The sequence below is a fragment of the Pipistrellus hanaki genome, assembly GCF_964339955.1.
Source record: "Pipistrellus hanaki genome assembly, chromosome: X".
Classification (NCBI taxonomy): domain Eukaryota; kingdom Metazoa; phylum Chordata; class Mammalia; order Chiroptera; family Vespertilionidae; genus Pipistrellus; species Pipistrellus hanaki.
Genome location: NC_140524.1, coordinates 75,699,571 through 75,715,984, shown reverse-complemented (window position 1 = coordinate 75,715,984; position 16,414 = coordinate 75,699,571). Strand labels below are relative to the sequence as shown.

Here is a 16,414-nt window from a genome sequence, read left to right as displayed (position 1 = left end):
CACAAGAATATTGTAGAAACAAGAAGTATAAATCCTTAGGGGGGGGGGGGGAACAACACAAATAAACCTGAAATGGCAAAAAAAAAAAAAAGTATAAACTCTTTACTTCACTAAAAAGTCAAACCCATTCTGAAATCTCTGACTTCACTAATTCCCAAAGAGTAACTTACCTTAACGTGATGTACACCACTCAGTTTTCCAATCTGCTGTTCAATGGTCCAAACACAGGAATTACACGTCATCCCCTCAACAGAGATGGTGACAGAATTCACACCCATACTTGGATCCATTTTGATTTCTTCTTTACATTCCTATTAGAAACAATGAATTCATTCATTTCATCCATGGAAATAATACTTCTTCATTTTCCCCCACCTCATCAGTTGAAAATATCTATATTTATAAAAGGCTAAGTGACGGACCATATGCTCATTCGACCATCCAACTGACTGACCAGCTGGTACATATGATGCACACTAGCAATTTAAAAATAAACGTTGACTAGCGCATGTGCGATACATATAAAGCTCTCGCTGGCACCAACTGCACGCATATGTTTCAATCTGTCATTGTCGATTGTGATTTTGGTTGACACATCTATTACAGAAAAGGGCGAATAGTGATATTAAAATATTTATTCTAATTAATTTACTTTCAATATGCATGAATCCATGCACTGGGCCACTAGTAGTGCTAATAAAATATAGGCAGTATTCTCTTCTTTTACCTCATGTTAATCTCATTTCAGGGCTTTTGCTTTCACTATTTCCTTAGTTTGGGACTTTCTCCAGATCTCTGCTTTGCTAACTTCCTTATCTCTTTCAAGTCTTTACTCAAATCTAACCTTCTTAATGGTCTTACACTGACCAACCTGTTTAAAATTGCAACCCATATTTTTCCATAAACACATACTCTGATTCCCTTTACCTCTGCTCTATTTTTCTTTTTTCACAGAACTTACCACCTTCTAATGTTGTCTATAACTTATTTATGATGTTTATTGCTTTTTATCTGTCTTTCTGCAATGGTTTTAAAGCATATTCACAGATTCTTTGTTTACTCCTTGCTTCAAGAGGTGGAAATTAACTCCTTTCCCCTTGAGTGTGTCCTGGGCTCAGTGACTTGCTTCCAACAAATAGAATATGGTGAAAGCAACAAGGTGTGACTTCAAGACTAAGTCATAAAAGGTACTGCAAGAGGGAAAGAAAAGTCATTGTGGCTTCCTCCTTGTCTTGTCTTGAATCATTTATTCTGCCATGTCATGAGGATACTTAAGCAATCTTATGAAAGGGTGCATGTGTGAAGAAATTGAGGCTTCCTGACAACAGCCAGATAAGTGAATTGTCTTGGAAGTTGATTCTTTTTATAAAATGTTTTTATTGATTTATTTATTTTCTTTTCTTTTTTAGAGAGGAAGGGAAAGGGAGAGATTGAAACATCGATGAGAGAACATATTGATCAATCAATTGGCTGCCTCCTGCACACCTCCTAATGGCACCCACAACCAGGAATCGAACCACATTGAACCAGTGACCCCTGGTGCATAAGACAATGCTCAATCCACTGAGCCACACCAGCCAGACGGAAGTTGATTCTTCAGACTCAGTTAAGCCTTTAGATGTCTGCAGCTCCAGCCAACATATTGACTACAATGTCATCAGAGACCTTGAGCCAGAATCACATAGCTGAACCACTCCCAATTTCATGACCCACAGAAACTCTGAGATAATAAATACTTGTTTTCAACCAATACATTTTGGGGTAATTTATTACACTAAAATCATTAATTAATACAAATTCCACTGGAATGAAAATTCCATAAAAATAGAAATCTGATTTTTTTCACTAATATTAGTTTGAACTGCATAAAATTGCCATTGCTGCATATCAAAGTAGTTGAATATTGGCAACTTCATATAGATTAACCTAATAACCCCTTTTGATCCTCCTGTGTCATTTTGATTGCCCCCTCTGATGCTCCTGTGTCATTTTAAGTGATCCCCCTCCCCCCACCACTGTGCCACGAACACCTTCACCAGACATCCCCCCTACCCCTTTATCAGACATTTACCCCCTGGGGCCTGCCTGGGGACTGTCACTGGGCTTGCTGGGGCCTGGATCTGAGCTGGAGCAGGGTCTGCCACTGACTGAGAACCTTCAGTCTTCGCCACATCCCGTCTGCTCTAATCCTCCTATTCTACACGCATCTGCAAAAGTCTCCTCCTCTCTCCCGCCCCGCGCTCACTGCTCACTCCGACCTCCGCTCTGCCTCCACACAGCAGTGACATCAGGACTCCGCATAATGTCACTGGTTGCTAGACGCCAGCTGGGGCGGCCCTAGCGACCAGTTTATGGTAAATTAATTTTCATTCTGAGACAGAGCCTAGGGGGGCCTTATTTTCGGGGGGGGGTGCCTTATATTTCACTCAGAAGGAAACCTGTAGGTAGGTCTTATTTTAAGAGGATGTTTTATTTTCGGGGAAACACAGTATGATCAAAGGATAATGGGGATGAAGGAAACTCACAGGCCCAGGTGGTGAGTCCATGGTATCGATAGGATACTTAAGGCAATCATGAGGCTTTAGGATCTAGGGAAAGGGTCACTGGCAAGCAGTGAAGGGTATGAAAAGAGAAGCAGAATAATGTCTAAACAAACAAATCCTATAAAAACTGTGCCTACAGTTAGTCCTGTGCCTAAGAAAGGAGTCTCTCTTCTTCTTTCCTCCTTAGGATAGAACACTCAGATTTAGTACTATATAGCTCAGATATTTTATGGGTCAAAAGGGTCTTCTGAGGGTTGATATAGGTACATGATCAAAATGAACTACATTGTTTTATGGGAAAATGCCAAGTTGAAACCAAAGAATTGGTAACAAACTTTTAGAATACAATACACTCAGCAAATGAAGGCTAGTTTACCTGGTTAGTTAGGAATGTAATGTTGTAATACAGTTTTACTGTAGAGTATGTCATAGACCAAAGTACTGGAGCATCTCCCAGGATTACTGGGAGATGATAAAGCAGAAAGGCACTTTTAAAGTAACTGAATAATTCAACCCAGAAGTATGTAGTAAGAAGTAAAAAATTTCTGAACATAAATGAAAATTACATTGATATAGTCACATTTCCCACTACATGCATTTATGCAGGTCAAATCATCTATGAATAATATATATTTCTGACTTCATACTTCACCTATTTTTCTTCTACTTAAATTGGTCCTTACAAGTAAAACATCAAAGGAATTCCATCTCCCTCATACCACTATATATATATATATATATATATATATATATATATATATACACACATACACATACATACACACACACACACAACTCTAATTGATTTTGTAATATATGTTGTGTCCATCTTTTGAATTTTAAATGTTTCAAATATAGTTCCAAAGTCAGGAACATTTTTTAACTGCCCATTGCATTTAGGCAAATAACTCAAAAAACAGAGTAAGAGCATAAACAATTTCATATGGTGTATGGGGGGGTGGGAAATGTAGGCTTCTGGGAGATCACAGTATCAAAGAAACAAATCTGACATGCAGCTATTAGTAATGAGGCAATGCTGAGAACAAGAGCAGAGGGGGGAATCAAAATAATTGAGGGGAAATAACTTCTAGTTATTATTAAAGTATTTTGAGTCACTCTCTAAACACAGATGGTAATCGCCATCGGTAATAACATTTCCCAAAAGGAAGAACAGTGTTATGATTAGATCATCATGTCTGGTTTGAAAACAGAAACTGCAGAAGTTGAATACAAACATGACATGTATGAAGTCTAACTGCTCAAAACCACTTCATAAAGCTGATCACAGAAGTTAAAATATTATTTTTAAAATTCCCCTAAAAATTGTTCCCTTAATTTAGGAAAGGTTTCTGAATTCTCAATAAATTAAACAGTAAAATTTAATCCTTTTTTTTTTCAATACAATTCTGCCTGGATAATTTGTTTTAATTTATCTTTATTGTTCAAATCATTACAGATGTCCCCTTTTTTTCCCCGATGGACCCCTTCTATTCTGAACCCAAACCCCACCCCAGGCTTTCACCACACTATTGTCTGTGTCCATGGGTTATGCATATATGCATAAAAGTTCTTTGATTGACCTCTTCCCACCCATTCACTCCCACCTTCCCTCTGAGATGAGACAGTATGTTGCATGCTTCTATGTCTCTGGATCTATTTTGTTCATCAGTTTATTTTGTTCTTTAGATTCCACAAATGAGTGAGATCATGTGATAATTGTCTTTCTTTGGCTTATTTCGCTTAGCATAATACTCTCTAGGTTTCTCTGTGCTGTCTCAAAGGGTAAGAGATCCTTCTTTTTTACAGCTGCATAATATTCAATGGTGTAAATGTACCACAGCTTTTTTATTTCATCTACTGATGGACATTTGGGCTGTTTCCAGTTTTTAGCTATTGTAAATTGTGCTGCTATGAACGTAGGGGTACATATATTCTTTCTGACTGGTGTTTCAGGTTTTTTAGAATACATTCCTAGAAGTGGGATCACTGGATCAAATGAGAGTTCCATATTTAATTTTTTAGGAAACTCCATACTGTTCTCCATAATGGCTGCACAAAGTCTGCATTCCCATCAGCGGTGTACTAGGGTTCCCTTTTCTCCACATCCTTGCCAGCACTTGTCATTTGTTGATGTTGGAGCCCACCATATGGGAGAACATATTTGCCAATGATACATATGAAAAGGGGGTTACTATCCAAAATACATAACGTACTTATATAACTTAACAAAAGGAAGACAATCTAAAAATGGGCAAAAAAATAGACATTTCTCAAAAGTGGACATACAGATGGCCAAAAGACATATGAAAAAATGCTCAAAGTCACTATTCATCAGAGAGGAGCAAATTAAAAGGACAATGAGGTATCACCTCACACATGTCAGGATGGCTACCATCAACAAGTTAACAAATGACAAGTGCTGGAGAGGGTGTGGATAATTTTTTATCACTGTGGTCATCAATACAATGCAAATTAGAACCAAAATGAATATGACTTACACCCATAAAGTAGACAAAAATTATTTATTTTTTATCCTTTTTAATTTATTGGGGTGACACTGCTTAACAAAATTATACAGGGTTTAGGTGCACAATTCCACAACACATCATCTGTACACTATATTGTGAGTTCACCACCCCAAGTCAAGTCTCCTTCCATCACCATTTATCACCCCTATACACTCCTCCACCTCTCCCCATCCACCTTCTGCTCCAAGATCACCACACTGTTGTCCATATCCATGAGACTTTTCTCTTTTTAAAAATGTTTTTGCACTGCCCTAGTTGGTTTGGCTCAGTGGATAGAGTATCAGCCCACAGACTGATTCTGTCTGATCAAAGGCACATATCCAGGTTGTGGGCTCAGTCCCCAGTGGGGGTATGCAGGAGGTAGTGATCAATGATTCTCTCTCATCATTGATATTTCTTTCTCTCTCTCTCTCTCTCTCTCTCTCTCTCTCTCTCTCTCTCTCTCTCTCTCTCTCTCTCCCTCTCTCCCTCCCTCCCTCCCTCCCTCCCTTCCTCCCTCTCTCCCTTTCTCCCTCCCTCCGCCCCTCACCCATCTAAACTGCAAGAAAACATTAAAAAAGAAAACAAAATGGGAAAGCATTAACCTACCTATTATTTTTTATAATTCATTTAAATTGTGTAAGCCTTTACAATGAAAACTGATCTTATTCTTTAACCTTTCAAAATAGTGAATGCCTAATCTCTTTCATGAGACAACTGTTGTCATATAAACAGAAGACTAAGATTCCAGATGAAACAGCTGGAGTAGACAAGTGTATGTTTTAAAACATAATTGTTCTTTTCATTTGATCATTCCCAAAAGATTAGGAGCCAATACTTAAGACATATTAGTAAGGTCAAAAAAGAAAAAGGTATTAAAATTAAGAAAAAGTAATGTGCTATGCTAACCATTTTTGTGGCTCTTGGTAATCACTGCCTTTCTTTAAAAAAAAAAATAGTTGTCTTTGTGATAATTATACATATACTTCATATTCCCATAGCATTGAAGAGTTGACATATACATGAATTTCAAAACAATTCTGCCACATAAATAGGGTAGTAGCCTCCTTTTAATATTAAGGAAGCTAACATTCAGATTTACCCACGCTCATACAGCCAATTCAGGCTAGAGTCCATAGCTAACAATAGCCTCAAAGGATTAACTTAATAGGGTAATGTTTGCAAAACTCATAAAGCAAAACCAAGCCTAAGGTGGAAGTAGGGTAGAAAAAAATGCTTGAAAATAATGTGCCTGCAATAAACACAGGTGGAGACAAGTTCTTCAGAAATGAGAAATAGTCCTCCAATTATGGGTTCTTTTCCACTAGGGGTAAGCATCTGCTGTCATGTCAATAATAGACTGGAGTTTAAAAACACATTTTTTTAAATACAGATGAAGCTTTTCTTGCCTCAGACAAGGCCATTCTAATCGTTGGAAAGTAAAGGAAAGCAGGATTAATCTATTTGACATTAAAATGTGTCAGCTACTTTTCAACCATATTATCGGTTAAATATGGTCTTGGTACACTTGGGTATCTTAGATTGTAAGAAGACTAGTAGTTGGAATGCTTCTTTCCCCCATCAAAACAATCATCTAATTCAACCTTGTCAGGTACAATCTGTAGGTAAATCACAGACTGTAATGCTATCGCTTTCTTCATAAGGAAAAATCCACCTTACAATTTTAGCTCTAGGACAAAATAGTGCCCCAACCCACTGATGAAAAAACATTAAATACCAATGAAAAATAAAAAAAATAACTGTCAGTATTTAACCATTAAATAAAGTTGGAAAAGCACTTATTTTACATTTGCTATAACTCAGTGTTTCCCAAAGTGTGGTACGCGTATCCGCAGGGGTACGGGAAGAGTTTGGTGGGGGTACTCGTTGCACCGGAGTTTGGTGGGGATATGCACTGCACCGTGCTTAGCTGCGCCTAATTCTACGTTCTCATGACTATGAGGGGTACTCAGCGTTACGAAAATTATAGAAGGGGTACACATTTGCCAAAAGTTTGGGAAACACTGCTAAGAACAAGTATAAAATAAATAATAAACGTTTAATGAAGCTGAAAATGACAACTCAGTTTGAGCTAACTTTTCAAGACCATCTATTTTATTTTAAAATTACTAAAACAATAATAATGCTAATTACCCTATCACACATTAAAATGCCTTTAAAAGTATTATTTTTAAAGCCTTATATTGATGTCAGAATAGACAGATCCTTGCAACAAAATAAAAAAGTCCAAGAAACAGACATATGTGCATATATAAGAGTTTAGTATACACAGACAATAGCATAGTGATTACTAGAGGGATAAGGGGTAGGGATAGGTAAAAAGGAGTATAGGGAAAAGAAATGGAGATGTAGGAGATGAATTGGGATGTTGAACACACAATGCAATATACAGATGATGTATTATAGAGTTGTACACCTGAAATCATATAAATAATTTTATGAAATGATGTCAACACAATAAATTTAATTTTAAAAAATAAATAAATAAGTTTTTTAATGTTAAATAGTTTAGTATATATAATAAGGGCAGTGTTTCCAATCAGTGGAGAAATCAATAAGTCATGTTGGAATAATGGCTAACCATTCCTTTTTTCTGTGAAGAAAACTATTCAGTGTCATATAGCACTACTGTGGAACAGCTCAATATGTTCTAACCATTTGAGCTAATTTTTTTATAGATTCCCATCTTATACCAAAATTAACTCCAACTGAGTAAAAGAGTGATATGTAAAAAGAAAATAAAAAATGCTACAAAAACATAAAACTGAACATTAATTAACAAGAATAACAATAAAACTTGACATGGGGAAGGCCCTTCTAAGCAGAAACCATAAAAGGAAAGATTTTACAATTTTATATAAAATTTTAAAATTTCATGTGGCAAAATACACCATGTAAACAAACTACAAAAGCATATATAAATGGAGTTTCTTTGGGGGTGATGAAATATTCTGGAATTAGAGAGTGGTAATGGTTGTACAAAACTGTGAATATAATAAAAGCCACTGAATTACACACTTCAATAGGGTGAATCTTAGAATATCTAAATGATCTCTCAAAAAACCCATATAGTAATATATATCTCAGGCAATTGACAAAATAAGAAATTGAAAATACCAATAAATACATGAAAATTTACATTTACATTTTTTATTGTTTTCCTTTCCTTTTTTTCTTTTTTTTTAATTTATTGGGGTGAAACTGGTTAACAAAATTATACAGTTTTCAGGGACACAATTCCACCACACATCATCTGTACACTACTGTGTGTTCACCCCCCTCCCCTGCAAGTCAAGTCTCCTTCCATCACCATTTATCCCCCTTATAACCTCCTCCACCTCCCCCTGCCCCATTCTTCCCCTGGTAATCACCACACTGTTATCCATGTCCATGAGTTTGTTCTTTTTCTTTTTCTTTTTTGCTCAATCCTCCCATCCAACCCCCACAATACCCAACCCCCTACAGCTATCAGTCTGCTCTCTATCTATTATTCTATCTCTATTTTGCCTGTCAGTTCATTCTGTCCATTAGATTCCACCTATAAGTGAAATTATATGGTACTTGTCTTAAAATTATAAATCAGGCCATGGCCGGGTAGTTCAGTTGGTTAGAGTGTCCCCTTAATATGCCAAGGTTGCAGGTTTGAGACCCGTCAGGGCCTGTACAAGTATCAACAAGTGGAACAACAAATCGATGTTTCCCCTCCCCTCCTCCCTCCTTCCATTACCCTCCCTTCTCCTTCCCCTCCCTTCTCCTCCCATCTCCTCTCCTCTTCTTTTCTCTCTCTCTTCATTCCTCTCCATCCCTCCTTCCTTCCTCCCTCTCTCTCCCTCCCTCCTACTCTTTAAAACCAAGCAATTATAAATTAAAACAACTAAGATAAAACATTTCCCCCTACTAGATTAGTCAGATGTGCCTATTACTATGTAGCTTAAAACAGAACAACGTAAGAAACAACCTAAACTTCTATAGAAGGTCATTACTGCACCCACTACTGAAGCCAAAGTGGGAGTGGGGGATATTTCCTTACCTTTCATCTTTGAAGCTGAGATGCTGCTAAATGATTCTAGACCGGGTTGGGCAGATGCTTCTGCCCAGAGTTTTGAATCCTGATGAAGTGACACAGTGATAGTTACAGAGAAGTTTTGGCAATTACAGCAGCAAAATCAAGATGCTAGCTGTGGTGGTGGCAAAAGTACTGAGAAGGCCAGTGCCACTGGCAAGTTCCTCAGCAGACTGTTCCTACAACGTGACCTTGTCCTATTTTAGCCTCACTGGATTCCTGCCTATTTTCCAAGAGTGGCTGACCATCTTCCCTGTTGACTCTATAAGCAATCTTAATGGCCTACCAATAAATTTGTTGTATGGTTGAGTCAGAACAGTTTTATAATGTTTGGAAGCAAGAACTTAGCCTAATATATGTATACCATGTGCCCATTAAAAATAATGATATAGATCTCTATTTATAGATAGAAAACTAATAAGGGATCAACAAGAAATAATAAGGGATCAACAAGAAATAAAGAATACATTGTCTGAAATAAAAAATATTATACAGAGTCCTAAAAACAGAATGGAAGATTGCAAGAATCAAGTCAAAGATTTGGAACATAAAGAGCCAGAAGACACTCCTCCACAGAAGCAAGAAGACAAGAGAATCCAGAAAGTTGAAGATAGTGTAAGAAACCTCTGGGACAACTTCAAGCGAACCAATATCAGAATTATGGGGGTCCCAGAAGATGAGAGAGAGCAAGATATCGAAAACATACTGAAAGAAATAGTGACAGAAAACTTCCCCCACCTGGTGAAAGAATTAGACTTACAAGTCCAGGAAGTGCACAGAACTCCAAACAAAAGGATTCCAAAGAAGACCACACCAAGACACATCATAATTAAAATTCCAAGATCAGGTCTCGCAGAGTTCCGCCATGGCCTCCAAGACAGCAAATCGTACTCCTCCGAGGTCTCGTCGGGAGCCCGAGGGGCGCGTCCCAGGACCGGACAAGTATTCGGTGCTGTTGCCCACCTACAACGAGCGCGAAAACCTGCCACTCATCGTGTGGTTGCTAGTGACGAGCTTCTCAGAGAGTGGAATCAACTATGAAATTATAATCATAGATGATGGGAGCCCAGATGGAACAAGGGAAGTTGCTGAACAGTTGGAGAAGATCTATGGATCAGACAAAATTCTTCTAAGACCACGGGAGAAAAAGTTGGGACTAGGAACTGCATATATGCATGGAATGAAACATGCCACAGGAAATTACAACTTTTTTTCTTTTCTCTTTTTAATCCACTCCCGAGGATATGTTTTTACTGATTTTAGAGGGAGGAAAGTTCTTCCTTTACATATAGGTCCTCTGGAAGCCTGCGGACTGAAAGGTCCCGGGTTCGATTCTGGTCAAGGGTATGTACCTTGGTTACAGGCACATCCCCAGTAGGAGGCGTGCAAGAGGCAACTGATCAATGACTCTCTCATCGATGTTTCTAACTCTCTATCTCTCTCCCTTCCTCTCTGTAAAAAATCAGTAAAATATATAAAAAAAAAAAACTTAAAAAAAAAACTGCATACACAGCCCACAAAGGGGCACACCAAGAGTGTGCACCTCAGGTAACTGGGGAAGCTGAGACACTGGGCCCTGCTAGAACATCTAGAACACAAAGCCACTCCATCAACTCAGGGAAGCAGCCAAAATGCAGAGACAAAGAGGCAGGTCACAAATGAAGTAAATGGTGTCAAGTAAACAACTGGATATAGAATTCAAAACTACGGTTATAAGGTTTTTCAAGAATTTCCTAGAAAAGGCTGATAAATTTAACGAGACCCTCGAGGATATGAAAAAGGACTAACTAGAAATTAAACATACACTGACTGAAATAAAAAATATTATACAGAGACCCAACAGCAGACTGGAAGAACACAAGAATCAAGTCAAAGATTTGGAATACAAAGAGGCAAAGGACATTTTTCCAGAGAAGCAAGAAGAGAAGAGAATCCATAAAGTTGAAGATAGTGTAAGAATCCTCTGGGACAGCCGAAACCGGTTTGGCTCAGCGGTAGAGCGTCGGTCTGCGGACTCAAAGTTCCCAGGTTCAATTCCGGTCAGGGGCATGTACATTGGCTGCGGGCACATCCCCGGTAAGGAATATGCAAGGGGAAGCTGGTCGATGTTTCTCTCTCATCGATGTTTCTGGCTCTCTATCTCTCTCCCTTCCTCTCTGTAAGAAAATTAATGAAATATATTAAAAAAATAAAAATAAAAAAGAATCCTCTGGGACAACTTCAAGCATACCAACATCAGAATTACGGGGGTGCCAGAAGAAGAGAGAGAGCAAGATACTGAAAACCTATTTAAAGAATAGTGAATGAGCCAAAACTGGTTTGGCTCAATGGATAGAGCGTCGGCTTGGGGACTGAAAGGTCCCGGGTTCGATTCCGGTCAAGGGCATGTACCTTGGTTGCGGGCATATCCCCAGTGGGGGGTGTGCAAGAGGCAGCTGATCGATGACTCTCTCTCATCGATGTTTCTAACTCTCTATCTCTCTCCCTTACTCTCTGTACAAAATCAATAAAATATATTTTTTTTAAAAAAGAAGAATAGTGAATGAAAACTTCTCCCACCTAAAACTTCCCCCACCTGGTGAAAGAAATAGACTTACAAGTCCAGCAAGTGCCCAGAACCCCAAACAAAAGGAATCCAAAGAGGACCACACCAAGACACATCATAATTAAAATTCCAAGAGCAAAAGACAAAGAAAGAATATTACAAGCAGCAAGAAAAAAACAGTTACCTATAAGGGAGCACCCAGATGGTTATCAGCTGATTTCTCAACAGAAACTATGCAGGCCAGACAGGAGTGGCAAGAAATATTCAAAGTGATGAATAGCAAGAACCTACAACCAAGAGTACTCTACCCAGCAAAGTTATTGTTCAGAATTGAAGGGCAGTTAAAGAGCTTCACAGATCAGAAAAAGCTAAAGGAGTACATCACCACCAAACCAGTATTACATGAAATGCTAAAAGGTGATCTTTAAAAGGAGGAAAAAGAAGAAAAAAGTAAAGATAAAATTATGCACAACAAATACATATCTATCAACAAGTGAATCTAAAAGTCAAGTGAATTAAAAATCTGAGGAACAGAATAAACTGGTGAATATAATAGAATCAGGGGCATAGAATGGGAGGGGATTGATAATTCTCAGGGGGAAAGGGGTGTCTGTGTGGGGGGTACGGGAAGAGACTGAACAAAAATCATACACCTATGGATGAGGACGGGGTGGGGGAGAGGTAAAGGCAGAGGGTGGGCGGGGGGACCGGGTGAAGGGGAGTTTTGGGGGAGGGGGAGGAGAAAAAATTGTAATAATTTGAACAATAAAGATTTATTATTAAAAATTAATAAAATAAAATATGAAGTAAATGAAAGAAATAACCCTTCATTATCAATTATGTCATTGTTATTTTATTTCATTTACAATGTACTCTTGTAATTGTTCTTGACAATTTCCCCTATATTCTCATTTGTGGCAAGAAATGGTTACAATATATACTTTAAATGTGAAGTATTCTTGCTTTGAGCTCTATTTTATGAGTGATTAGCGTAATAGGTTAGTACAAAAACTTGGAATGAGTTCAAACAGATCAGGATAGACTGTGTAACAACTGGTCATTAGTAAATGTGCTTGGCTCATCGTGAACTTATTTTTAGAGTGGCTATAAAAAAGGAAATGTTATGAATTTCATCTACATCTTTCAGAAACATAGAACTCAGATTTAAATACATTTATCTAAATTTCTTCCTAAAGATAGTAAGAGTATACTAAAAGGGCCTAATATACTAAAGGGTAGTATGCTTTCAGCACTATTACTTAATAGCCAAGTAATAATGAACCAATTTTAAAATATATTTTATTGATTTTTTTACAGAGAGGAAGGGAGAGAGATAGAGAGCTAGAAAGGTCGATGAGAAACATCGATCAGCCGCTTCTTGCACACCCCCAACCTGGGATGTGCCCGCAAACAATGTACATGCCCTTGACCAGAATTGAACCTGGGACCTTTCAGTCCACAGAACGACGCTCTACCGCTGAGCCAAACCGGTTTCGGCTAATGAATCAATTTTAGCCATAATTATTACAAAAAATTAGACTAACCAGAAAAGATGATATGGGCAATATCTAGATTCTAGGAATTATTGAATCACCCTGAACAGTATGTTAGATCTATTTTGGAAAGTAGTATCAGAAAAAATGAACTCTATCATGAGAAGTTACTTAATTCATCAAAATTTAAAAATAGAACCACCATATATATCCTAAAAATCCCAAAACACCAACCAGAAAAAATATATGCATGCTTATGTTCATAGCAGATCTTTGAATAAAATTCACCTGAGAAGTCATCTGGTCCAGGACTTTTGCTTGCTGGAAGTTTTTTGTTTGTTTGTTTATTTTTTGTTTTTTGTTTTTTGTTGCTGTTGTGTTTTTTTTTTTAGTGCTTCAATTTCATTGTTTGTAATAGGTCTATTCAGAGTTTCTAGTCCTTCCTGATTTAATTTTGGAAGACTGTGTTTCTAGGAATTCATCCATTTCACCCAGATCGTCCAATTTGTTGGCATATAGTTGTTTGTAATATTTTCTCACAACCCTTTCTATTTCTGAGATGTCAGTTGTTCCCTCTCTTTCATTTCTGATTTTATTTATATGGGTCCTCTGTCTTTTCTTGATGACTCTGGTTAAAGGTTTTTTGTTGTTTTTTTGTTTTGTTTTGTTTTGTTTGTGGGTTTGTTTTGTTGTTGTTGTTGTTTTGTGTGTTTGTGTGTGTTGTGGGGGGTATTATTGTTGTTCATATATTTCTTAAATTTTTATTATTGAGTACTAAAGATGTCCCCTTTTTTCCTCCATTGCCCTCCCTCCACGTAGGTCCCACCCTGCCCTGCCCCAAGCCTTCACCACCCTATTGTCTATGTAGGTAGGTAAGATCTTCGGTTAATCTCTTCCTGTACCCCCCCTCACCTTCACCCTGATATCTGTCACTCTCTTCCATTTTTCCATGCCTCTGATTATATTTTATTCATCAGTTTATTTTGTTCATTCAATTTCTTGTTTATTTTGATTTTTAGATTCAATTGTTGACAGATATGTATTTAATTATTCATATTTTTATTTCTTCTCTCCCTCCCAGGCCCCTCCACCTTCTCCTCCCTCTTCTTCTCCTTCTTCCTCTTCCTCTTTTTAAGAATGTCCTTCAGCCCTAACCGGTTTGGCTCAGTGGATAGAGTGTCAGCCTGCGGACTCAAGGGTCCCAGGTTCGATTCCAGTCAAGGGCATTTACCTTGGTTGCAGGCACATCCCCAGTAGGGAGAGTGAAGGAGGCAGCTGATCAATGTTTCTCTCTCATCAATGTTTCTAACTCTCTATCCCTCTCCCTTTCTCTCTGTAAAAAAATCAATTTTTTTTAAAGAATGGCCTTCAACATTCCATATAATACTGATTTGGTGGTGATGAACTCCTTTAGGTTTTTCTTGTCTGTGAAGCTCTTTAGCTGACCTTCAATTATAAATGATAGCTTTGCTGGGTAGAGTAATCTTGGTTGTAGGTCCTTGCTATTCATCACCTTGAATATTTCTTGCCACTCCCTTCTGGCCTGAAACTTTGGATTGATAAATCAGCTGACAGTCACGTGGGCTCTCCCTTGTATCCAACTGTTTTTTCTCTTGCTGATTTTAAGATTCTCTGTCTTTAACCCTTGGCATTTTAATTATGATGTGTCTTAGTGTGGGCCTCTTTGGGTTCCTCTTATTTGTGACTCTTTGTCCTTTCTGGACTTGTAAGTCTATTTCTTTCACTGGGTAGGGGAATTTCCTGTCATTATTTCTTCAAATAGGTTTTCAGTGTTTTGCTCTATCTCTTCTTCTGGCACCCCTATAATGTGAATGTTGGTACTTCATTTAATGCTTGAAGTTGTACCAGAGACTCCTTACACTATCTTCATATTTGTGGATTCTTTTTTCTTTTTGTTCTTCTGCTTGGGTATTTTTTGCTTTCTCATATTCCAAATCATTGACTTGATCTCAGAATCCTATCTTCTACTGTTGAATCCCTGTACATTATTCTTTATTTCAGTTACAGTATGCTTAATTTGACTGGGTTTTTTTTTTAATGTCTTAGAACTTCTCACTAAGATCCTTGAAAGTCTCACTAAGACCTTCAACTCTCTTGGAGTTCCTTGAAGCTCTCATTAAGATCCTTGTTTTTATTTCTTTCCTTGCTTCCATTTCTTTCATTTGTAACATTACTTTGTCTCTGCATTTAGGCTGCTTCCCTGTGTTTGTTTCTATGTATTAGGTAGAGTTGCAATGTCTCTGGAATTGGAAGAGTGGTCTTATGTAATAGGTGTTCTATAGGGCTCAGTGGTTAAACATTCCCAGTCACCTGTGCTGGGCACTCTATGTGTGCCCTTGTGTGGGCTGTGTGCGGTCTTGTTGTGGTTGAGCCTTGAATGCTGTTAAAATTACTGAGAGGCATTAACTCCCAGGCCAATTGGTTGTGAGGACTACAGTGGAAGAGCTACTATGCAGGAAACACACCTATGGAGCATGACTTGCTTCAGTGGAGCTTTGGTGCTGAGTGTGTACGTTGAGTGTCATTTGTGGATGTGTAGAGTTGTAATCTGCCATGGTCTGAAGCTGTTTACTGGGTGCACTGGCTCTAGGGCCTCCAGAGAGGTGCAAGGTCAGCCACTGCCAGGGGTCACCCAGTAGGAGCTACAGAGAGATCCGCAGACAGCTACTATTTGTATTGAGCTAGGAAGTGCCCAGGTGAGGCCCAGCTGTGACGAAAGGCAGGCTAGTGCTGGGTCTTGGGCCTTTCATTAATAAGTTTGTGGCATGCTAATGTCAGCTGCAGATTGTTTAAGAGATTTTAGCAAAGTCTGAAGCCTGAGACAGGACAGACCATTCAAATGGAAAAGCTCTGGAAAACAGCTTGGGTGGGGCTGAAAATTGGAGCGAACAGTGTGAGTCATGCTGATGGAAACTTAGATATGGTTTTCAGCTAACTCTGTGATGGGGAAGATTCCAGCACAGAAACAATACCCCTAGTAGCATCCGTCTGAGAGAAAGCCACTCCTGAGTTCCTGCCCCAATGCTAGAAAATCCAGTTCCACCTCATATGTGTCTGAGTTCCCCAAAGCAGCTCAGCACTGGAGCTCAGAGAGATGGAGTAAGTTCATGCACCAGCCCTTTAAAAGGCCTTGCCTGGATCTCCAGCAGCCTCAGTGTCACTCAGTCACAATCCCCACTGGTTTTTACAGCCTGAAGTTACAGGGACTTCTCTTCCCAGCT

General features: G+C 38.4%; 1 protein-coding gene across 1 annotated transcript in view; it reads right to left on the bottom strand.

Moving 5' to 3' along the window:
* ATP7A (ATPase copper transporting alpha) overlaps positions 1–16,414 on the bottom strand; it is a 127,380-nt gene that overhangs the window by 82,786 nt on the left and 28,180 nt on the right. Inside the window, exon 2 of the mRNA XM_084869424.1 lies at positions 171–311. Within this exon, the coding sequence (XP_084725550.1) occupies positions 171–290 (120 nt within the window). The 5' untranslated portion in view covers positions 291–311. The remainder of the gene's footprint in view (positions 1–170; positions 312–16,414) is intronic.